General features: G+C 38.4%; 3 protein-coding genes across 7 annotated transcripts in view; 2 read left to right on the forward strand and 1 right to left on the reverse strand.

The window, feature by feature from the left end:
• LOC101155942 (glutamate receptor ionotropic, kainate 5) overlaps nucleotides 1-25,536 on the reverse strand; it is a 250,192-nt gene that overhangs the window by 81,823 nt on the left and 142,833 nt on the right. For both annotated transcript variants that reach the window (XM_023960345.2, XM_023960344.2), the window contains exon 4: nucleotides 1,141-1,305. In XM_023960345.2, coding sequence (XP_023816113.1) covers nucleotides 1,141-1,305 — 165 coding nt within the window. The remainder of the gene's footprint in view (nucleotides 1-1,140; nucleotides 1,306-25,536) is intronic.
• LOC111948256 (uncharacterized) lies at nucleotides 5,700-11,408 on the forward strand. 2 transcript variants are annotated; one of them, XM_023960346.2, is made up of 16 exons: nucleotides 5,700-5,918; nucleotides 6,018-6,153; nucleotides 7,288-7,383; nucleotides 7,795-8,160; nucleotides 8,353-8,448; nucleotides 8,531-8,760; nucleotides 8,861-9,039; nucleotides 9,120-9,207; nucleotides 9,310-9,657; nucleotides 9,739-9,856; nucleotides 9,921-10,012; nucleotides 10,097-10,211; nucleotides 10,415-10,504; nucleotides 10,597-10,758; nucleotides 10,867-11,046; nucleotides 11,122-11,408. In XM_023960346.2, exons 1-16 carry the CDS (start codon nucleotides 5,850-5,852, stop codon nucleotides 11,319-11,321), a joined length of 2,565 nt encoding a protein of 854 aa, XP_023816114.1. In that variant the 5' UTR covers nucleotides 5,700-5,849; the 3' UTR covers nucleotides 11,322-11,408. The 2 variants fall into 2 exon arrangements, with proteins under 2 accessions (XP_023816114.1, XP_023816115.1); XM_023960347.2 differs by lacking the exons at nucleotides 5,700-5,918; nucleotides 6,018-6,153 and adding an exon at nucleotides 6,779-6,908.
• LOC105358592 (uncharacterized) lies at nucleotides 13,332-19,411 on the forward strand. Of its 3 annotated transcripts, none has more exons than XM_078955452.1 (8): nucleotides 13,332-13,439; nucleotides 14,889-15,107; nucleotides 15,178-15,346; nucleotides 15,763-16,485; nucleotides 16,698-16,754; nucleotides 17,936-18,003; nucleotides 18,158-18,201; nucleotides 19,259-19,411. In XM_078955452.1, exons 2-8 carry the CDS (start codon nucleotides 14,895-14,897, stop codon nucleotides 19,308-19,310), a joined length of 1,326 nt encoding a protein of 441 aa, XP_078811578.1. In that variant the 5' UTR covers nucleotides 13,332-13,439; nucleotides 14,889-14,894; the 3' UTR covers nucleotides 19,311-19,411. The 3 variants fall into 3 exon arrangements, with proteins under 3 accessions (XP_078811578.1, XP_078811576.1, XP_078811577.1); XM_078955450.1 differs by lacking the exon at nucleotides 13,332-13,439 and adding an exon at nucleotides 14,493-14,757; XM_078955451.1 differs by lacking the exon at nucleotides 13,332-13,439 and adding an exon at nucleotides 14,493-14,757 and having other exon boundaries at nucleotides 16,701-16,754.

Consider the following 25,536-nt stretch of genomic DNA (forward strand, 5'->3'; position numbering starts at 1 on the left):
CTGCCATGATCCATCTGTCCTACAGTCTGTTCCACGGACGCCACGTCGCCAGAGAGCTGTTGATTGAGCCCTAAAAAGATCCAAACATGAACATATTGCTGCCGTTAATCAAGTGTCCCTATGAAACTGTTGGAATCAGCTCCCAGATTTGGTGCCCTTCCACTGTTAATCAGATTTCTGTTATGTTTGGTAATATCATAGAAAGCCTTACATTCAATATTATTTTTAATTAAATCACAGAAAAACATAATTGCTTATACAATAGTCATTTTTTTAATCGTATTTAAGAAAAATACTGTGAAAAAAACTGCCATTTCAGAAATTTTTGCCGTTTCTCCAAAGGAGTCAATTCATTTTTATTGTTTGATACTTAAATTTCATTGCAGTTTATGCTTGAATACTAAACGTTTTGTTTCCATTTCATTGAAAAAAGAATAAACTCAACATTTAATGTATAAATACAGTAACTTTTTTACATTTGTATATTTTTTACCACATAAAAGTGTCCCTGGTGTTTTGTTTTGAACTTAGTACCCAACTATTATTATTATTTTTATTATTATTATTATTATTATTATTACTACCGGTAGTATTTTTTATTTCTAGATGCATCCTGATATTTTCTTCAACAGTTGAAGTAACATTTCTTTCCTTTGCTTTTCTTTATGCAATATATTAGAAATAAATTCCGCTTTTTCTTCATTTACAGCTCACTTTTGCTTGGCAAACGACAACTTGTAAATACTGAGTACTGAAATGTCTTCCTCTAATTCGAAACTCCTCTCAGAAAAGCCCTTCTAAGTGGCAGTGAGGAGGTTTGGTGCAGATTATAGGTTTGCTGATTCCTTTTCAGAACATTTTACTCCCTCGGGTCGTTTATCTGAAGGGTTGCTTCACTTCCTGCTGTGTAAATGGGCCAGAAATTTACATATTTACTGAGCATTGAAGCAATATTTGCACCTGCTGCACTGGTTGAATAAAGTGCCATGCCTCATCAATTTGACCTGTTTCCTCATTCGTGTGCACATCGTGCACACAGAGCGCTGAAGGAAATTAGCTTTTGCCGTAAATGTCAGGATGTTGAGCCGATTCCGCCTGAAGGAAAGTTTATCAGCACATAAAGCAAAGGTTGAGGCTTACTGGTGTCGGTGGTCTCGTACTGGGAATCCTTCTGGAGTTCGTAAACATCCACTTCCACCCTCGCTTGGGAGGCGCCCTCAATGTTGTTGTTGATGTTCTCCCTCGCCAGAGCCAGCGCCAGACGTTCACCACGACCACAATCAGACTGGTCATCCAAAATGGCGGCTGAAGGGAACAGCATTGAAATTAGTTTCTGAACTCATTTCAAGATGATCAGGAACATCAAATGTTGTATCATGGTGACCTCACTGCAGAGGACGTGTGGGAAAACCAAGTACATTGTTGATCATATGTAATTGATGCAAACATACATACGTAATATATAAAGTCATTTTTTATTTACTTTGTTGAAAACATCAATAAATTATTTTCAATTCAGCAAAATCATACTTTTTTTTAATAAAATAGAGACAGTGTACAATATTAAACCTTGACATAAAAAGCATAAAACAATGAAAAACATACAATCAAAACAATTAGGAATACTGTAATTTAAATTTCCAATATATTACTCCATACATTATTCTCCAACATTTAAAATACATTTGTATCGTTAAAGGAGGAAATGAAAGTGTAGAGAGCCAACAGGGTCATGATAGAGACCATGGATCAAGTTACTGAACCAAAAAAAAAGAGGTTTGAGCCACTGACTGTATAAGAGAACTGGACAGTGTAAGTGTGATTTCACCCATTGAAAACCCTTTACTTTCGGCTCCAACAAAATTCAATCAATTCAGTCGTATTTTCTCGGGATAAAGACAATGCCACTTTGGAGGCAGACAACCTCAGTTAGCGGTGATTGGTCCGAGTCGGTCTCTTTGGAAGGCCACACCCCTACGCCTTGAAAATGTGCTCCGGTGAATCTGTCAATCAACCGTTTCAAATGTTTTTAACAAGGCATCCGATTGGCTAGTTTATAAATTGAATAACTTGATCTGATGAAAAAATTATTTTAAAAAAATTGGATTACAAAGAACATATTACAAAACAGGTAGTAGATCAAGAATGGTTCTTCAAACAAACAGAAGCAATTGGGTAATAGCTGTTTATTTCTCTATAGATGTCTGTGTGATTTTGGGTTTGTGGAGGCAGCAGGTACTTCCTGTTTGGAAGGCAAGTCAATACAGTCAATTACAGTCAATGCTTTGAGCACAAACTATTTTTTTTAATATTTAACATAAGAAATGAAAAAGATCTAATTTAATGTTTCTTGAAACGATTTACACTCAGAAAAGTTACTCTTAGAAAAACTAAAATAAACAAACAACACAAAACCCAATTTGTGATCATACCTATGTCAGATTTCATCCCAGCTTCAATCTTCAATAAAAAGTAGCCAAACCAACCATTACTAGTGAGCAGTGTAAACTAAAGCCTGCCATGATATTTTCAATGCCACCTCACTGCTGACTCTTGTTCTGTGCATTGAACATATGAGAAAATGTCTATAGATGCAAAACATGCAGAGCAGATAAAAACAGAAAAATGGGATCAGTCTTCTCCACAATGGAAAAACAAGACTTTTTCGCCTTGCCATTGGAGTTCTAAAATATCAATCTTCCATTGTGCCATCAATTACAATAGATGCACTTCTGTTTAACCTTAGGCTTTTTTAAAGTGTATAAATCTAAAACCACCACCTCCTAAAATGAATCCTGCCATGCCAGTGTTTTTGATCAATACCAATGACCTGCAGGTTGGCTTTTTTCTTCTTTTTTTTTTTACCACCAGGGGGATTCTGTCACAGCACCAAAGCGTTCAGTACATAACATCTCTGCTGGAAGAAAAGTGAATGGAGAGGATGACTGCTGTTCCTAGTGATGTTCACCTCTGTCTCTGGAGAGTAACTTCAGTACAAACCAGTGTGATGAATAACCTTTCAAGAACCGATCTCTTTTATCGGCTCCTTTTTTTACAAAAGTATTTAAAAGCAGTTTGTACACTTACCGTATTTTCCGGACTGTAAGTCGCCCTTTTTTTCATAGTTTGGCAAGGGGTGAGACTTATACCCCGCAGCGACTTATATTAGAAATAAATTGAAATAAATACATTGTTAACCCTCCTGTTATGTTCATTTGTGAGGAACAGAGATGATGTTTCTGTGTCAATTTGATGTATGAGATATGTTAAGTGTTAAGAGTATGTTAATGTTAATGACTCAGAGAATCAGCAAAACTTTTTTTACAGTGAGATCTTGAAAGTTAACAACATAATATTCTATTTTCGAATGATTTCATATATTCAGAAATGCAATAAAAATGACAACTGTTTCTACCAATACAGGATGAAAACAGAGTATTAGTTGGCCAATGATGCTTCATGAAAAGAATAAATAAATAAGTTTGAGAAAGAATTACTGTGAAATTATGAGATAAACAGTCTGCTATGACAACCCAGTCTCATCCTAAAATGTGTAGTAGCTACATTTGTCCACATGGAAATACGTGACAGGTTCACAAAAACGGCCCGTAACTTGTGAGACACTTACGTTTCATTTTCCTATTCATTTTCTATTAGCCTTCTCAGGATCACGTGACTTCTGAGGTTTTGCCTGCCGTGAAAAAAAACATGGCGGATGCTCGTTCATTTTTCGGTAGAAAATCCCACAAAACAGGATTTTTTAAGGACTAATCTTTATTCTGACAACATTTCTAGTGAGAAATATACCATTTACTTTCAGAAGGCTTTTATAAAAATGCAGTTTTTAGTTATCTTTTTTCGCTCTGTGAAAACGTTTTTTTAGGGGCTCTAAATTGTGAAAAACAAACGTTTACACCTACGTTAGTCCACAGGGCGAAACGTCTTTATTTTACAACAGTGGACCCAAGCCACCGGGCCTCGGGACACTTGGCACCGGTACCGATCCATCCGCGGGACACTTGGCACCGGTTCCGATCCATCCGCGGGACACTTGGCACCGGGCCGCGGGACACTAGGCATCGGTACCGATCCATCCGCGGCACACTTGGCACTGAGCGGCGGGACACTTGGCACCGGTACCGCGGGACACTAGGCACCGATCCATCGGCGGGACACTTGGCACCGGGCCGTGGGACACTAGGCACCGGTACCGATCCATCCGCGGCACACTTGGCACCGGTACCGATCCATCCGCGGGACACTTGGCACCGGGCCGCGGGACACTTGGCACCGGTACCGATCCATCCGCGGGACACTTGGCACCGGGCCACGGGACACTTGGCACCGGTACCGATCCATCCGTGGGACACTTGGCACCGGGCCGCGGGACACTAGGCACCGGTACCGATCCATCCGCGGGACACTTGGCACCGGGCCGCGGGACACTAGGCATCGGTACCGATCCATCCGCGGCACACTTGGCACCGGGCCGCGGGACACTAGGCACCGGTACCGATCCATCCGCGGGACACTTGGCACCGGGCCGCGGGACACTAGGCACCGGTACCGATCCATCCGCGGCACACTTGGCACCGGGCCGCGGGACACTAGGCACCGGTACCGATCCATCCGCGGCACACTTGGCACCGGGCCGCGGGACACCGGTATCGATCCATCCGCGGAACACTTGGCACCGGGCCACGGGACACTAGGCACCGGGCCGCGGGACACTTGGCACCGGTACCGATCCATCCGCGGGACACTTGGCACCGGGCCGCGGGACACCGGTATCGATCCATCCGCGGAACACTTGGCACTGGGCCACGGGACACTAGGCACCGGGCCGCGGGACACTTGGCACCGGTACCGATCCATCCGCGGGACACTTGGCACCGGGCCGCGGGACACTTGGCACCAGGCGATCCGCGGAAAATTTTTGCACCGGGACGCACAGAAAGAAAAAATAATTTCCATTTTATTGTTTTATTTTTATTTTGAAATTTATTTTATTTTGAAAAGTGACCGGATAAAGTTGCACATGATTACACAGTAGATTTACGTTCATTATTATTATTACTTAAGAGAAAATACCCCCCCCGGTCCACGGTAAACGTGCCCCCCACCCCCACCGGTCTGCGGTAAACGTGTCTTGCGTTTTACCGGTCCGCGGTTGGGGACCACTGTTTTACAACACTTGCGCATTCTTTTCTCGTTCATTTCTGTGGGTCACGTGACTGACAGGTTTCCTAGCAGGAGCCAGGACCCAAAATATAGCGGACATCGCCTGGGTTTTTGATGTGAATTTATTATTATTGGCTTTATAAACACTTTGTTTTATATCACTCAACAAAATAGTATCAACGGAACATTTTTATGTTGCTATGGTGGTAGCTACGGACGCTACCGGCGAACCGGAAGGAAGCCACGGTTTTCTTTTTTTATTGAAAAAGACAATTGAGGTTAACGTTTGAGACAATTTACTGACTTTTGATTCGTTTTAATTGCTTTTACTGCGAGAAATGGACACTAAATTTATTAGTTTTATAGTAATGAGTTCTACTAAATGTTTTTATAGAAAATACCAAGACCAGTCAAAACCGGTGTCCTTTACACCGGCGTCCTAGCTACATTTTTTTTCTTCATACGATTTTTTCTTTGTCATATTTACAGATCCATCTCTAGGAAAAAGAAATTAAACTTTAGTGTAGCCACATGTCTTTTGAGTAATTTAAACAAAAAATATTTACACAAAGCAGGCTTGTTTCGTCAGTCCACGGGTTGGGCAACTAAATGGTGACACCCACTACCTATTTAAACCCCCTGGAGTTTTACATGCTTTGTGGATCGCGATGGAGCCGGTAGGGGACAAAGTCGATGACGCTTTATTTCTCGCAGACGCGCTTATAGAAGAATTCAAGGTGGGTTCGATTTCATTGAATTTTGTAAAAATGAAAAAAAAAAACGTTTATTTATATAACCAGTGACATCGTGTATGTCTTTATAACTTTATTTTGTAGCGTAAACAGCCTGCAGCTGTACAACCGTCGGGAACAGGCCCAGCGACCTTTGTTAGGCACGAGGAGGACGAGTATGGAAATCCTTTGCCTAAACGTCGTAGAACAGGAGAGCGGCGGAAACCTGTTTCATCCAAAAGTGAGTAAACCTGGTCACATTGCTTGTTGCACTTTTAAAACAACAAAGGAAAGGGGATGGAATCAAGGGAAGTAGGAAGCTGCTGACAAGATGGCCACACAAGGTTTGGCATCAGGCACACACGTGGCTTTCGCGGTACAAGTCTAGATTTGTTTTTGTAATTTTGGCAGAACCAGAATAGAATGGGGGGGGGGGGGGGGCTATTGATACCTCGATTTTTAAAAAGTACTCGGACACCATCCTTTTTGAAAAATTATATTTACATTAAATAAAAAAAACTCATTCAAACGCAATGCATTGTGGTCTAAACATGCCAATGTGGTGAGCATGGACGCACACTCGTTTTGGCAGACTTCCTAGGGGAGTTAAAGGGCACTGGCTTTTGGAATTTAGATTTGGAAAAAGTGGTTAGCTTATAGCACTTTAGGGTGAAAATGGTGAAACAATTTGGGCTACCATTCAGAGAACTAGACTAAGTGGCCCAACCCCCCTGGCGCTCCCGCTGCCCACAAGGCCAGTGACGGGGTGGGGGGACATCATCATCATCGTCATCGTCATCATCATCAATAGCCAATCATGATAGAAGGGGATAAGGCTGTGTGAAACGCCTCCATTTACTCCCACTCTAATAACAAGACCCCACTAGTTCTAAATCCTTTTTAGTCGTACAATACAAATATGGAAAACCTACTTTCCACTGTCTTTGTAAAGGGTGAACTGGAATTTGGCGAGGGATTACTGGAATTTAGTGAAAGGCAAGTTCATTTCAGTGTCTTTTTATTTATTTTTTTATCATGGGCGTTTTCTGTATTATAAAACACATATAGATTGTTTTAGTCTATATGATGCCTAACAGGCCAAGATGTTAGCAGGGTATTATCAAGGCTATCTATGCGTACACCATTCCAAGGACCACAATAATTACCTTTAATATGTTATTAAACTTGTCTCAATTAGGAAGTTCTGGATTTTGAGTAATGTGGCTAGAATTGAAAAACTGCTATAACTTTCTCCATAGTGCACTATCCAAAAATAAGCATTTGTTTCAGCTCTAGGATGCTAAGCAACCAGAACAGTGAAAGGCCTGTATGTCTGGCAGATAATTCTCTTTACTCGTGCTCTTATTTATTTCAGGAACTCCAACAATGGCTCAAAGTCCAACTGTAGACCAATTGTGCATGCCATCTACTAGTGGACAGCAGAGTGTGACAGAACCTTCTCACGATATAGGTAAGTTATTGATACAGTTGTCCTCAGAACTTTTTTTTTCTGAGAACAATTTAAAGTATATTAAAATGTAGTTGATCTACATAGTTTACCTCAATTTTTTTCTGTCTAAACAGTTGCTGCATGAATTCCCCTCAATCCATAACTGCTAAAAAACTATATAATGCAGGAATATCTAGTGGTTGGATGCTAAAATTCGGGCACCATGCTCACTACTTTTTTTTTTAAAGGCGAAGAAAGTCTAATTGATACAACCATTTTGCGACTGCCATTTATAAATCCATTGTGCTCTGAAGATGAAAACATTGTCACGTATTCATAGCCTTTTGGAGTTCTTAATCACGTGGAACACATTTTCAGAATCTACTTTTACATACTGTAACACCCCCCCTGTTTCTTCTTTTTCCTCAATAGGGTCCCTCATCAAAGAGGTTCAAGACCTTCTGGGCCCCGCTGAAGACCCAACTCCATCACACTGGACGGCTAGGAAAGCTTCGTCCTTGGAAAAGTGGACAGTGTTGAGACCTTTTATGGTCGATCAGATGTTGCAATCTGGGAAGCCAAAAGGGGGACAATGCCATCACTGTCGCTCTCAGGTTGCAGTAATAGTGTGTCACGACTGTTTGCCAAGACCACTTTATTGTGCGTCATGTGATTTGGCTGTACATGACAACAGAGTACTTCACAACCGATCAGCGACGGTGGAGGGATTTTATAGGCCACTCCCACCAACCACTTTCATCAAGGAAGAGGGAGGAAAACTTACTTTCCACGAAAGAGGTACTTTTTCTCATTAAAATCACATGGGCCTTTTAAATTTGTTAAATAAATCAAAACCACCCTCAATGCTTGTTTAAAAATCTTTTAAAAAAAAAAAAAAAAAAGATGCATTATTTTTTCCTTTGAGAAATAAAACACATTTGCAGATAATATTTTATGTTTTAACTAATATGAATTGTTTACTTTTACAAGCATGCCTTTTGCCTGTCGTCCTTCCCTGCTGTGACTGCTCTACTGGTCAAACAGAAGTTTCTGCAGGAAAACAAGTGATTCTGATTGGAATGAATGGTAATGTTCCTTTCTTCTTTTTTTCAAAATAATAGTCTTTCAAAGTTATACTGTAATAAAATGTGATTTATTTCTTTTAAAGGACGATACAACCTATCCCTGCCAAATGTTACCTGTTCCTGTGGAAAAACCTGGGATGTTGGCATTGGTGATTTGGTTGAAAGTGGATATTGGCCAGCCACAGTACATTTTGAGACTTTATATACAGTGGATTTGTTCACATCATATGAAGATCTTAAAATTACTGCACCAGGAATGTCAAGGCATGCTTTTGTCGGAATGCTTGAACAGCGCACTAAAGTCTTTGGTCGAGTAAGTTACATAATTGAGGCAACAACTGTGTTTTACATTGACTGTTGTATCTTTAACTTTTGTCTTTTTTTTGTTTTCTTTTCGTTTTGTTTTGAACCAGAGTGGAAAAATATGTGGCGACACCATGCAGAAATCTTTTCTGGAGTGGTCCTATGCCAAATTTGAAGTTGAGAGGCTGTCACTGGTGCATCACTTTAAGTGCCCAGCATGCACCCCCTCCATGTTGGCTGTTGCAGTGGATGGGAACCGCAAACTTTACCGCTTCAGAAGCCAACCAGGGTATGGGGTAAACATTTTCAATGTTATGTTGAATTTTCTATGGATGTAATTTTAACATGTTTTTTTTTTTTTTCCATTAGACCTGATGGATTTTTTGACGGTGTTTTTTTGGCGAAAGATACAGAGGTGGCCTCTTTTGTGGACTATATCCATGGTGCAACACGACATGTAAGGTCGACTTTTTTAAAAGTGTATTAAGTTTCTCAAAATATTCCATGCATCTTAATATACAACAATCAAATTTGTATATCTTTTGGTCATCTGTAATAGAATCCTGGAAAGGGAAGATGTGGAGGAGGCGAGTGGTTAGCAGCACGAGAGTCCTCTCACAAATCTGCCAGCAAAGTGGATGAGGAAGGTGTTGAGGTTGCTGTGTGCCGTCATGGGGTCTTGTTGAAAGGACTCAATATGTTCCGTGGAGAAATTTTTGCATATCCTCTCTTTCTCCAAAAAGAACTTGCTGCTCAGAATGTAGGGTTTTTCTGCTCCGATGTGGTGTGCAAATATTGGCCATATCTGCAGAAGGTTGTGCGCCACTGTCCTGAACTACAGGGGTTGTTGACAATGCATCCTTTCCTCTCAATCATGCATGCTAAAGCACATTCCTGGATGTGTGAGGTAATGATTGCCAACCTCTTTTGCACTATCACTCCAGATATTAAACTCAATGCTAACGGAAACAAATCACATTTGTTGCAGTTGCAGTGGGGAGGTCGAAACCAAGAGGGAGCAGGAATAACAATGGGGGAGGAGGTTGAGCAAGTGAACAGCTTCCTGTCTCGGGCAGCCATATGTTCTAAATACATGTCCAAAGCTGGTAAGTATATTATAAAAATGTATTGTTTTTTGTTATGCTGGGCTAATATATGTTGTGCTTGAAGTACGCACAGATATCCTTACGATACAGGCTATTGGATGGAACAAGCGGAAGGTGGAAAAGCTTGACCAGATTCTAGCAAAAAGATACATCAAGGTAAAAACTAGACATCCATTTTCCATGACTCTTAGACTTCTTTCATTCAAACACTGTTCAACAATGTTGCAATATTTTTGACAGACCGCACAAAGGATTTCTGAAGCATTGGCAGATCTTGATCAACTAACTAAAGAGCTGTCGATACAAGAAGACACTGTCCAGCAATGGGTGTCTGATGTAAAAAATTGGGCTGCAGGTACTGTGAAGCTTATTGGGGGGAAAAAATTATAGACAGACAGACACACAAAAATTGTTCTTTTTTTTTTTAATTCCAATGACATTTATATTAGTAAACCTCCAAATGAATGCCTTTTTATAGAATTTTGGCCCAAGTCAAACTGTCAAAGCACCTTGTGTTCTTAAAATAATTTTAATTACTTCTACTTTTCTCCCCACAAGATTCAACTGGTCATAATGACCTTGAAAAAACCATTGAAGGACTGTATCTGAGCATCAAACAGAGGAAATATGAATTGTATCGCAAGGCTGGTGAGGGGAAAAAAATAAAAAGTTATTGAAAATGTCTGAAATACTCTTGTAAGATAAAGCTGGGTATGCATGAACTTTTTTTTTCCCTCTAGATGGCAACAAACGGCGTCATCTATTACGAAAGAAGATTGCTACAGAAAAGAGAGCCTTAGACGATGCCATCACAAAACGAAACACTGATTTGTCTGAAACAGAGAAATTACCTTCTTCTGATGTGCTTTTGGCTCATGAGAACTATTTCTGGCCTTGGGAATGTACGTTTTTTTTTGTTTTGTTTTTTTATTCAACAAAAAACTTTAATACCTAACTTTAGATGAATTTTAATGGGGATTTGAAATGACTGAAACTGTGCTGAATTTTAGGTCATGGTGACATGGTTAAGAAAAAGCAGCTTTTTGACAAGGTAATGCTGCTGACCAGGTTGAAAGAAGAGAAGGTCATTGTGGTTCGGGAAGTTAAGCAGCACTGGGAGTACCTAAGGAATGCGGTTGGGATGCTTGAAGAGCTTTCTTCTCAGATTTCTGAAGGGATCACTGAGCAAAGTTGGTAAAACATTCTTTTATAAATGAAAATATGGAAAGACACTTGATTTTAATTTGTCTTTTTGTCATCGTCAGGCAACACTGACGCCTTGACAGAGCAAGGACGAGAGGGGCTACTGTGTTTGCTGAAAAGAAGGTCGACAGAACTCCGTGCTCGACAGGATGCTGCACGCAAAATATACCAGAATGTTTTGGGATTGCAAGCATTGTGTTTAGATGACTCTTCCACAGATGAGGAAAACTTAGACAGTAGTTCCTCGGATGAAGATATTTGACACCGCCATGCCCACCCCACCCCCAAATGTCTCCAGAAGAACATAAGTAAACTGTGATAATTGACCAATAAATTCTCTTGAATGAAATTGGTGGATTTTTAATTTTGCACTACTCTTTTTACATTGCATAATTTAAAGGTATTATTAAACTAGTTCTGATATGGATATTATAGTATATGTATGTATATGTGTATACATATATGTAGGTATGTACAGTGAGGTCAATAAGTATTTGATCACCCTGTGATTTAGCAAGTTCTCCCCCTTAGGAAACATGGAGGGGTCTAAAATTTTTCCATTTCCACAGTGAGAGCCAGAATCTAAAGAAACATTCAGAAATCGCATACGATTTTTGTAAACAATTTATTTGTATATTACTGTTACAAATAAGTATTTGAGCACTTAATTATCAGAGATTTCTGACCAGCAAAGACTTGCAGTTCTGCTTTTAAATAGGGCAATTGCCAAGCAGCTTGGTGAGAAAAGGACAACTGTTGGAGCAATTGTCAGAAAATAGAAGAGGCTAATGATGACTGTCAATGTCCCTCGGACTGGGGCCCCTCGCAAGATCTCATCTCGTGGGGTATGGATGATGCGAAGGAAGGTGAAGAATCAGCCCAGGATTACACGGGAGGAGCTGGTCAATGACCTGAAGAGAGCTGGGACCACTGTTTCCAAGGCTATAAGTAATACATTGAAACGTCATGGTTTAAAATCATGTATCGCACGGAAGGTTCCCCTGCTGAAGGCAGCCCATGTCAACGCCCGTCTGAGGTCTGGCAATGACCATCTTGATGATCCAGACGAGTCATTGGAGAAAGTCTTGTGGTCTGAGACCAATATAGCACTTTTTGGTCTCAAATATATTCAGTGTGTTTGGAGGAGAAAGAAGAAGCATCATCCCAAGAACACCATACCTACAGTGAAGCACGGAGGTGGAAGCATCATGCTCTGAGGGTGTTTTTCTGCATAAGGGACAGGACGACTGCACTGTATTAAGGAGAGGATGAACAGGGCTCTGTGTTGTGAGATATTGGGCAAAAACCTCCTAACCTCTGTCAGAGCGTTGTAGATGGGTCGTGGCTGGGTCTTTCATCATGACAATGACCCGAAGCAAACAGCCAAGAAAACCAAGGAGTGGCTCCGTAAGAAGCATATCAAGGTAATGAAGTGGCCTAGCCAGTCTCCAGACCTAAATCCAATAGAGAATCTTTGGAGGGAGCTGAAACTCCGTGTTGCTCAGCGACAGCCCCGAACCCCGACAGATCTAAAGAAGATCTGTAGAGGAGTGGGCCAAAATCCCTAATGCAGTGTGTATTAACCTAGTGAAGAAATATATGAACCGTTTGACCTCTGTAATTGATTAACAACGGCTTCTGTACCAAATATCAAAGTTGTTTAACTCAAGTGATCAAAAACGTATTTGTCACAGACTTTTACAAAGAAATTGTACAACGTGATTTCTGAATGTTTCTTCAGATTCTGTCTCTCACTGTGGAAATGCACATATGATGAAAAATTTAGACACCTCCATGTTTTAAAATTGTGAGAACTTGCTGAATCACAGGGTGATCAAATACTTATTGACCTCACTGTATATAAGTATCAATGTTACTGTTTTTCTTGGAAAACAATGGATCACACATAGGATGTATGATCCATCCCCTTGGGTCCAACCTGAAGCTAAGTATCAGGAGCTGAACATACGTACATTATTTTTTGGGAGTAAATGGCAATATGCAATTTGAATTGATCTCAAGACCTCATCTCTCACATCCACATAAAATTTTGATCATACCGAAAACGTTTAACCCCTTAATATCCATTGATGCACATATGCATATCCATTCCAATATATTTAAATTTTTTCCGCAGGTGTAAATTAATGTAGATGTTAATAGGTAAACAATGTATGAAATTCATAAATTATATATTTTAATGTGACAGGCTCTGAAAGTTTTCAAAGCTAAAGTTTAATTCTATATCAAATGAAAGTATAAAAAGGGGCCTATGCTTTGTTCTTGTGCGCTTGCTTTGAAGAGGGGGAGGGGCGGCAATGACTGCGCGTGAGTAGTTAAAGGACTGGCTTGCCAAGAAGCTGATGCAAGACTACAAACGGTAAGAAATGAACATACATCGGGAAATCTAAACTATTTGAACTTTAAAATAAATACCAATAATCTATAATTTTTTCTGGTCATGCAAGCTTTACCTCTTAGCTAATATTTCAGCTAACCCACGCATGACACAAGTCAAGCAGAACTAACCCCCCCCCACGAACAATATTTTCAGTGACAGTTAACTTTAATGACGGTGTATTACTTTTGTAATTTAGAATTTTAGTTTATAAAATTAATACATCTCTAGACGGAGTCATACTGTTGAATGACATTAGCTAATCTGGCCCGGGTTCTGGCAGCACGCGGGTCGGTCGGTGCCAGCTAATGAAACTACCTCATATATCGATCGCAAGGGTGCTTCTTTGTTGGTCAGAACCTAAACAAAGACGTAGGCAACAGGGTAAGACACGACAACTAGTTCTAACATAAAGAGAAGAATGTAATGAGAAATTGTTTTTCCGGTTTCGGAGTAGTAATGTTTTTGAAGTGCTGGTGGAACGGTTTGGCACCATTTTGGTAATATGTCATAACTGATAATTACTACAAACAAAGTAACTGCCCATTGATTGCTGATTGACAGTACTGCCACAACACAATATCTGGTTTCTGCTATATGTAAATGCTATGTACTTTTGGGATCTTTGTAGTACGTAGTTGTGAAAAATATAATTGTCAATAACCAATAACAACCTACCACAAACATGTGCTTGGTTGTTTAAATTTACAGCTAGTTGTGAATTTCAATGTGAACACTACAATTTATCTAAACACCTTCTCTTAAGTTTTACATTTTAAGTAAATCATTATATAGAACATCTTTCATTTTGACTAATTGTGGAACATACAAAATAAAGTCAATGTATATCTGAAGATAATTTCTATTTCTGTTTATTATTTACATATAGTAAAAGAGTGAAGCAATTGCAGTTTATTTTGACTTAAAAGACTTCATGTTAATTTTCCATTTAACAGGGGTACTAAATAAAGTTAAACTTGACCACATTTAACAATGACTTTATTTTTTCTATTGTCATATCAAATTTGATATGAAGAAGTGTATTCTACAATTCATGAATGAATATTTTGAATAAAATATGAAGTACTAAAGTTAAGACTAGGTCCTCTGTAGGTTTATGTTATTGAAAGCAAACACCCACGAAATTAATAGGTTACAAACAAACAATTAAATGGAATTTCTGCTGTGCCCCAATTTCAACACCTTAGATAGAAACAGCATGTCATTAAGTTTATTTGTTTATATGTTTTTTATGCTGGAAAATAATGCAAATCCAGTGGTTCGACTCCAGAACACAAATGTAAGTTTGTTTGACTAGTCGATCAAATGTATAGTATATACTATTGAACTTAAGTGGGTTTTTTAAATTCAATTTCAGTGTTAATTTTTTTCAAAACATATTTTCTATATATATTTTATATATATTCACAGGTCAAGATGCCACGAGGATCTACAACAAAACTTTGTGTCAGCTGCAAAGCTGTGATTGGTGTGGCAACTAAGACATGTAAAGTATGCCAAACAATCCAGCCAATGAGGCAAAGGCTTGCCAAAAAACTGGAGAAGTTTCAATCCAAAAAGGAGACTTGGTTGCAAAAACACAAGAAAAACAAAACCACCACACATGTTTTGGATGAGGCATCGGTTTTGGTACGTGTTTTATGTCTGCAATTGTATTTTATAATTTTAGTTATTACTGATGATGTAACAATTTTTTTAGGTGGAAAAGTTGAATACTTTGGGACAAAAAGCCGTTGTGTTTATTGCCAGACCTGGAAAGAAAACATCTACGTGGCATACACATGTCATTCACCCTAGGTGGCAATTAACCGATCAAGCTGGACAGTGTCTGGACCGCATGAAAGACCTATATGAGCTAATGATCAATGGTAAGCATTTCTGTCTGAAAATGTTTATAATTTCAGCCCAGTTTGTTCCTAGGATTAGTGCATTCAAATTTGTCATTATTTCTAGAGGTAGAAAAAATAATAACGTTTGACTAATCTAAAACACTTGGAGTATATAGTGATATATTTTTCACGGTTATTGTGCTGCTTTATTTGTCACTTTTGATTTGATTAACTTTAGTTTTTATAGTACCGGTATTATTTTATTCTGTAGAAGGAATTGTAGTACATTAAATCTATCCAATGTGTTGGAATAAATGTATATCTGATCTAAAAAAGTAAAACAAGTTGTAAAATTGTGATATGTTTAAATTTAGCAAATGTATTTCAAGACAAAAAAATTATATGCATAACAAGACAACTGCATTTAGATTATTTTATTTATTTTCCCCATTGAGGTTGGACGAGCCTTCAAATGCCCTCTGGTCCAGTCATCCAGCCTTCAACCTCACCAGCCATTCAACCTTCAACTGCACCATCCATCCAGCCTTCAGCCTCACCAGCCATTCAACCTTCAACTGCACCATCCATCCAGCCTTCAGCCTCACCAGCCATTCAACCTTCAACTGCACCATCCATCCAGCCTTCAGCCTCACCAGCCATTCAACCTTCAACTGCACCATCCATCCAGCCTTCAGCCTCACCAGCCATTCAACCTTCAACTGCACCATCCATCCAGCCTTCAGCCTCACCAGCCATTCAACCTTCAACTGCACCATCCATCCAGCCTTCAGCCTCACCAGCCATTCAACCTTCAACTGCACCATCCATCCAGCCTTCAGCCTCACCAGCCATTCAACCTTCAACTGCACCATCCATCCAGCCTTCAGCCTCACCAGCCATTCAACCTTCAACTGCACCATCCATCCAGCCTTCAGCCTCACCAGCCATTCAACCTTCAACTGCACCATCCATCCAGCCTTCAGCCTCACCAGCCATTCAACCTTCAACTGCACCATCCATCCAGCCTTCAGCCTCACCAGCCATTCGACCTTCAACTGCACCATCCATCCAGCCTTCAGCCTCACCAGCCATTCGACCTTCAACTGCACCATCCATCCAGCCTTCAGCCTCACCAGCCATTCAACCTTCAACTGCATCATCCATCCAGCCTTCAACCAGTATGCAGATTCATAACATTTTAATAATATGGTGACGTAGTCTTCTGAAATACATGTTAAAACCACAACATATTGTAAGATGTTGAAATGGTGTCAAAAGAGCATTCTTTTTGTTTATTTAAATCACACTGGAAAAACTGTGGGCTTAAATGTTTGCATAATATTAATTGAAATCAACAATATAATTTACAGAAAATGTTCTTTATTTCTAGCAGGTGTTCCAGCAAAGAAAAAGAAAAAAAGAGATAACAAGAAAGATTCACCTGGAGGTAAATGGGTTATCTTTTATTTGCTATCAACAGCTTCAGATACAAACATAGACAATGTTATTGTATCTTCTAAATGACATGCTTAATGACCTTAGTCAACTATTTAAAATTGAGGTTACCTTTATGTGGACTTAACAGAGTTATGTGTTCCTCACAAGGATACTTAAAATGCTAGCAGCAAAAAATTGACAAACAGTGATAACAAAAAGACTAGAAAAAGAAAATAAAAAGCTAATGTTCTATTAACAAAAAAGAAATTGCTGCAACATATCTAAAATTATATTTTATATATATACATAAAATATAATTTCAGTTATGTTGCAGCAATTTCTTTTTTGTTAATAGAACATTAGCTTTTTTATATATATGTGTGTGTATATATATATATATATATATATATAAAATATACTTTCAGTTATGTTGCAGCAGATTAATTTAACTTTTTGATAGTTTGACTGTCAAATCTATATTAATATCATATATTTAATTGACATTATTTTTACATGTAACTTGTTCATGAAAAAATAAATGTGACATTCATAATCTACTTTTGCGAAGAAGGTCATGTTATCATTAGGATTTGTTAGTATGTTGTGTGAAATGTTTGCAAAATCACTCAAAAAGTGATTTACAGGTTTTGACTTAATTTTCAGCAACAGTTATAAATGACCTAAGGAAAAACTGTTGTGATCTGGCCATTTCTTTGTTTTTTTTGAACATATACAAATACTGTGTAGTAGCTTATAACCACAACTAAATGGTGAAGCTGTGCATGCTATAAGTGCTTCTAATTAGTGATGGAGAAAACAAAGCTTCCCAAAGCTCTAAATTCAACTGTTTCAAAAAAAAGTTTAGTGTTTGAGAAGCATTTGTCTCAATGAAAATCAGCTGGCCAGACTTCATTACTGCTTCAAAATAAGAAGGCAATAAGAAGACAGTGAACTGAGATAGTAATTAGTTATTTGATGCTATACAGCTTTAAAAAAAAATTTTTTATAATTTAGTTGTCACAGACTATGTGTCCATGTATAAAATACATTACAGCATTTAGTGTTTGCTTTTGCAAAACCACAGACAACATGAAGTTTCATTTGGAAATTCATCATACAAATGTTTTCCCAAACATTTTCCTACTGTTTACTTTCTTTGAAACCTTTATATTGTGCTTTTTATATTTTCAGAGTGCAGCCATGGGGGAGAAGATCAGTTTTACCCAGTGAAGCAGGTCTTGAAGACAAAAAAGCAGAAGGTTATTTTTATTTCTTATCTGAAGTAGAAATGTGTACTTTTCATCTGCCTTTCATATGAATGTATGAAATACAATTTACGGCATCACAATTCTTAAGTGTAATAATATGATGGCCTATGTTTAAAAAATCATTTTTTAAATTTACTTTTATCAGGGGAAATTAATGGAGTTTGTTGAATGGGAGCCATGTTCCATGTGGTATGTATAATTTTTTTTTTGTTTATTTATAGATTGTATAAGAGGAGGCTGTGCATGATGTGGAGCCAGTGTAGTTATTAGCCTTGTAGCAGTGCTCTGGACCACCTGAAAACATTCATGTGATTTCCTATTTAAACATGTAGCTATTAAGTTACAAATAATACAGCATGATAAAATTAATGCATGGGAAATCATATCCCTTTTAGATTTTGATACAGTTGGACTCAATTTGACAATAGTTCTTATATGATTAAAAGACAAACACTGAACCAGAGACATGAGACAAGACTCTACACCAGGGGTGTCAAACTCATTTTCACCGAGGGCCACATCAGCAAAGTGGTTGTCCTCAAAGGGCCAGATATAATTTATACATGTAAGTAAATGTAATAAAAAATAAATTTAGCTACTCCTTAATGTGGAATAACTTATTATGTATTTAGTATAACTTTTTAAAATGACAATTTCAGTTGCATAGAAAACATGTTTGCTTGTTACTCCAGCATAAATCTTTTTAAATTTGATTCTATCAGGTTAGGTTATATGGAAAGTGTTTAAGTCCTAATATATAGCCCAATCTGATATTTCAAGTCAGATTCCCCCTAGATATGAATAAATACACACCAATTTTTTATTTTTTATTTAAGAAATTTAAAACTTTTATGCTTTTGGGGGCCACTTAAAATGACAAGGCAGGCCACATTTGGCCCGCGGGCCTGGAGTTTGTCACATTTGCTCTAGAGACTCTAGAGACAGGGTCCAGGGTTAACCCAAGGTTCCTGACTAAAGAGTTAATTAACAAATTAGGCAAGGATACTTAATTGTCGCAGGGACATATTTTCAGGGGAACAAACAAGGACATAAACAATATATAATATACATATGACCATACAAATGTGTCAGTCAAATTAGAAAATGATAAATGAATTTGCAGTAACATAACTGTGAGCATGGTAGCATAAAGTACAAACTGGAGTTCACTGGAGCTTGTTGTCTTTTATTGTAATGTTGTCATTAACTGTTTTTATGTATTCATTGATTTATGTATTTTTTGCAGTGGGAAAACATGGTCTCCACAGTGGGTGGAAAAAAGGAACACCAAAAAATAAACCCCAAAGGCACCTCTGTTGATCAGATTGACCTTTTAAATTATTATTGTTGTTTGTGTTACTGCTTTCTAATTGTTGTTAATAAAAATGTTCAAATGAAAGGGTTTGATCTACATTTTTTATTGCTCAACATGCTCACATGTATGATATACCATAGAGGTAGGACACATTTGTTGTGAAATTCTAAACAAAAGTTTACAATAAAAAACATACAAAAAATTTGTCATATAACCAGATATCAGGTTTTTGTGTTGGATTGTCACAGCTATGGCAATTGCAAATGATCATACCTCAAGTTATAATGATACATACTTAATAGTAAATCATTTTTGGTATTTAGTATAATGAAATAAGAGCAAAGATGTAATGCATGGAGCTGTATTGTGCAACCTAAATAGATGAATGTATATTTGAGGTAAAAAAAAAAAAAAAACACACTGTTCTTCCAGGTCGTCATTTGCCTTTTTAGCTTCCCCCATTTATTAATTATACAGACGTATATTCTTTACAATTTCAAAGACAGATAAAAGAAATAGCATTTATAAAAGAAAAACCTTGGAATCATAAACATAAACCAAGTGGTAAACGTAGATTGTCAGTTTATTTCAGTAAAGCAATTAAAACGAATCAAAAGTCAGTATGAATAATCAAAATAGCGTTTTCCCCCAAAACAAAAAGTTACTTCCGAACGCAAGACTTATGGGTAGTACCGTTTTAGTGGGTTGAGTTGAGTTTGTGAAATCTAATTGCATTCCTCTTGTGAAAAGCTGTTTTCGAGTAAAAGTAATAATAATTTGACACAATAATAACCGCAAATTAACCGTGGCTTCCTTCCGGTTCGCCGGTAGCGTCCGTAGCTACCACCATAGCAACATAAAAATGTTCCGTCGATACTATTTTGTTGAGTTATATGAAGGAATGTACGTAGAAAAAATATATAGGTATCAAATACAATTGGAAGCTACATAATGTTGAAAACAACTGTATGATTCTCGCTAGAAAATGCATCAAAACAAAGTGTTTATAAAGCCAATAATAATAAATTCACATCAAAAACCCAGGCGATGTCCGCTATATTTTGGCTCCTGGCTCCTGCTAGGAAACCTGTCAGTCACGTGACCCACAGAAATGAACGAGAAAAGAATGCGCAAGTGTTGTAAAACAGTGGTCCCCAACCGCGGACCGGTAAAACGCAAGACACGTTTACCGCAGACCGGTGGGGGTGGGGGGCACGTTTACCGTGGACCGGGGGGGGGGGGTATTTTCTCTTAAGTAATAATAATAACAATAATAATAATGAACGTAAATCCACTGTGTAATCATGTGCAACTTTATCCGGTCACTTTTCAAAATAAAATAAATTTCAAAATAAAAATAAAACAATAAAATGGAAATTATTTTTTCTTTCTGTGCGTCCCGGTGCAAAAATTTTCCGCGGACCGCCTGGTGCCAAGTGTCCCGCGGCCCGGTACCGGTCCGCGGCCCGGTGCCTAGTGTCCCGCGGCCCGGTGCCAAGTGTCCCGCGGATGGATCGGTACCGGTGCTTAGTGTCCTGCGGCCCGGTGCCAAGTGTCCCGCGGATGGATCGGTACCGGTGCCAAGTGTCCCGCGGCCCGGTGCCAAGTGTCCCGTGGCCCGGTGCCAAGTGTCCCGCGGATGGATCGGTACCGGTGCCTAGTGTCCCGCGGCCCGGTGCCTAGTGTCCCGCGGATGGATCGGTACCGGTGCCAAGTGTCCCGCGGCCCGGTGCCAAGTGTCCCGTGGCCCGGTGCCAAGTGTCCCGCGGATGGATCGGTACCGGTGCCTAGTGTCCCGCGGCCCGGTGCCAAGTGTCCCGCGGATGGATCAGTACCGGTGCCTAGTGTCCCGCAGCCGGGTGCCAAGTGTCCCGCGGCCCGGTGCCAAGTGTCCCGCGGATGGATCGGTACCGGTGCCTAGTGTCCCGTGGCCCGGTGCCAAGTGTCCCGCGGATGGATCGGTACCGGTGCCTAGTGTCCCGCAGCCGGGTGCCAAGTGTCCCGCGGCCCGGTGCCAAGTGTTCCGCGGATGGATCGGTACCGGTGCCAAGTGTCCCGAGGCCCGGTGCCAAGTGTCCCGAGGCCCGGTGGCTTGGGTCCACTGTTGTAAAATAAAGACGTTTCGCCCTGTGGACTAACGTAGGTGTAAACGTTTGTTTTTCACAATTTAGAGCCCCTAAAAAAACGTTTTCACAGAGCGAAAAAAGACAACTAAAAACTGCATTTTTATAAAAGCCTTCTGAAAGTAAATGGTATATTTCTCACTAGAAATGTTGTCAGAATAAAGATTAGTCCTTAAAAAATCCTGTTTTGTGGGATTTTCTACCGAAAAATGAACGAGCATCCGCCATGTTTTTTTTCACGGCAGGCAAAACCTCAGAAGTCACGTGATCCTGAGAAGGCTAATAGAAAATGAATAGGAAAATGAAACGTAAGTGTCTCACAAGTTACGGGCCGTTTTTGTGAACCTGTCACGTATTTCCATGTGGACAAATGTAGCTACTACACATTTTAGGATGAGACTGGGTTGGCTATGATTGTGTCATATGAGGTTGTGGAACTTCTTATTTCTTGGTCCCAGATTTTGTCAAATAAATTTCCCGTCAAAATGCGACTTATAGTCCAGTGCGACTTATCTGTGTTTTTTTCCACTTTATAATGCATTTTTGGGCTGGTGCGACTTATACTCCGGAGCGACTTATAGTCCGGAAAACACAGACTATAAGTATTTGCCTTGTTTCTGTTCAGCAAACTCATGTCATAAATTATGCATAATTTCAGACAAAGATCACAAACTGACTTCTAACAGTTGGATCATAGGAACCATAAGCTTTTAGAGTCTTTTTTTCTGGTATCAAACCCAAGACATCCTTAAAGATAAGTTTCTTTTTATTTTTTTTCTGAATCTCACAAGAATTAAGTGGATTAGCACTTCATCGGCTCTTGTCTTTAGAGCATTGACTCACGCTGCGTTTGTTCGTCGCTCTAATCCTGCTTCTAGCTCCTCACAAAAGCTTTTCTTTGCTCTCGGCCAGGATGAAGTTGGCACTTCAGCAGTAGCAGATTTCCTGGCTTAAGATGGATTCTTGATGGTCAAAACAAAGGGAGCTGGTTTCATGTTTTTATTTTTATTTGTTTTACCAAATCCAGCCTTAAACTACAACAGTTTTAGTGTGTGTGTGTGTGTGTGTGTGGGTCCATTAATGTTGTCTGTACTGCTAATGGTAAAATGCATAGAGGGCTTGGCAAAATGAGAGGAAGTTAAAGAAAATACAGTAGAAGGGGTTTTACTAAATCCCTAAGTTTGTATATTGCACTTTTTAGAGGATTTATGGGTAAAGAAAATACAGCAACAAGACTAGACTGAACTGTGGAGCTAGAAAGTCATCGTGCATTCATCTTCTAAACCCCTTTTGTCCCTTTCTGGGCTGCCAAAGCCTATCCTGGCCACTCATGGGCGAAGGTAGGTGACATCTCGGACAGGTTACCAGTCTGACACAGGGCAGAAAGTCGTCAACATGTGAGTATTAAGCTTTCACTTTTCATCTGCTTTAGAGTATTGGACTAGAGCAGTGTTTTACCCATTCACTGATCTAAAAACATTTTCTATCTCAAGGATATCAGCTCTGTGTTCATCCACACAGGTCCTGATAAAACACCTAGTAGTTAGGAATATGAAAGATCATAAAATACTTTTTTCTTTGTGTTATTTGATTCTATTAAAGACACTTTGATAAGAATGACGGTATCGCGATTTAGCCTTTTAGTGGCCAACAGACACATATAAACCAAATTGAAACAATTTACTCATCTAAAAAGAAATAATATGTTTTTGTTAAAGTTTTCAAAGACTTTATCTTTGATTAAGACAAAAGAAAAACTAATAAAACTTCAACATGTTCACTTTTTGTGTAGCTACAACAAACATAAATATAATGTTAATTTTTTATCAAACATATTGTGATCATATAATTGTTCAAAAATACAGTTGCCTTTGCACTAACATTGAAATAAATTAAAAAATAAATAAATCATTATTTAGATCGAATATATATATATATATATATATATATATATATATATATATATATATATATATATATATATATATATATATATATATATATATATATATATATTTGTGAGGTTACATAAAATTCCATGTTAATAAACTGAAGGGAAAAACAACTATCAGGGTAAAATTTAAAATAATTTATTTGAAAATTATTACTAAAAACTAACTTAACTTTTATTACATCTTTTAGAAAAAAAAGCTGCAGCTTCCAACTTTTTCTGCCACATTTATCACATAAATGCACGTGACATTGTGGACGGACTGTCCATCAATACAGACTATGAGTTTATCCTTATTTTAATTTTGGATGCTGGTGTGCCGCGGGATTTTTGTCAAGGATAAAGTGTGCCATGGCTGAAAAAAAGGTTGAAAAAGACTGGACTAGAGTTTTCTGTATCTGTAAAAGAGCAGATATAAAACTAAAAGAAACCCAAAATGGACTTAAATCTGAGCACTGGATGGATTGTTTTCTGGAGCGTAGTTCATGCTCATTTCCCAGCTTCTGTGGACATCAGGCTATTATAGTGGCGAGCAAAGACACGGCAGAACAAGACGAAAAAATCAAAGTGAATGTGCTCCAGAGACTCATTAATAAGGAGAAGGTCTGCTGCGGCTGCTGGGGTTTTTTCTATGTTTGATTTATATTTCTTTAATTATTAAAATCTCTCAGAGAAAAGCAAAAGCCAATTTATCTTGTGCTTCCTCAAAAATTACCGTAGTTTGTAGTTGAGCAGAACACGAAGAGAATCCAACACCATGTTTTTCTGGAGTTTTCTTTTTTATCATGAAATTCTCTGTAAACTTTGTTAAAACTTATCTCACATTTTAAATTCTTAAGCAAATTAAAGTGGTAAAATTGCTGGTTTAAAGAATTGCTTGTTTGTGATGATTCTTATTTGATACTTGGAGAGATTTTTTAGATACAAGAATTATAAATTTGGAAGTCCTTGTTTCTAGATATTAGTATTTAATTATAAGATTTCTTAAGTCAATTTTATTTGCTGCATGGACAGACCATGTTACTGATTTTCTTCTTAAGATTAGTGTTTTCCTTTTTCTTTTTGCAGTTTTAGAGCCACCAAAAAAAGTAGAATTATGAGATTTAAAGTCATAAATTTATGAGAAAAAAACTCATAAATTTATGAGATTCAAATGTAACAATAATGTAACAATAATAAAATCTTACAATAATTAGATTTTGAGTCACCAAAGGGATCAGAATTTCTTTATTCTTGAAACTTAGCTGGAAATAAAACTTCACAAAATGCTCCATATCTTTTATCTTCAAGTAATGCTCAGGTAGCACTTACTTAGTACTTTGTTATTTTTTCTCTTTAATTTATTACCTTATTCTCGTAAATTTAAGTGTTTCAAAGTCGTGAATTTATGACTTTTTTCTTTTTTGTTCCCACTATCAGATAGCAGATGTGGAGTTTTTCTTTCTCCTAAAATTCAGAAAGTTGTTCAGCGTCAAATTCCTAACTATGGATGCAGCTGCTAAAAGTTCCTTATTTGTTTTTTTTTTTTTTTTTTTTTTTTTTTTTTTTTTTCTCTTGAAGAAAAAAAAATAAGAAAAAAAAAAAAAGTTCCTTATTTGTTCTTGATTGATACGAGGTCAGTCCCCCAAACAAAAACGCATGCAGGACATTTCCGCGGACTGTGCGCTGCTGCGCTATTGACATAACTATGGACATACGCATCCAAATCAGTAAACTGTTGAAGGAAAAATGACAGAGGGGAGCTTTTAATCGTGTTGTGATCTCACACATTCTAATTTCAAGTCAAAAGTCCCATAAATGTGTTCACTGCATTGACTTATCCCCTGGGGGAGTAATGAGCTGCAAATACAGCCCGGCCCAGGAACCATTTGGTGATTTAACCCTCCTAATCCAACCCATTAATGCTGAGTGTCAAGCAGAGAGGTATTGGGGTCCCATTGGGTCCTTGGTACGACTCGGCGGTGGACTTGAACTCATAAACCTTTAGTCTCAGGATGGACACTCTTCCATAGGGCCACTGAGTTGGAGCTGGTCCTTTCAAAAGTACCTTGTATGAAAAAGTGTGGCCAGCACAGACTAAATGATGATATATTCAGACATTGACATCCTTTATGAAATGTTGGCTCACTGAGGAA

This window comes from Oryzias latipes, chromosome 11, assembly GCF_053564925.1.
Source record: "Oryzias latipes strain Hd-rR chromosome 11, Olatipes_Hd-rR_3.1".
In the NCBI taxonomy this organism is placed as follows: domain Eukaryota; kingdom Metazoa; phylum Chordata; class Actinopteri; order Beloniformes; family Adrianichthyidae; genus Oryzias; species Oryzias latipes.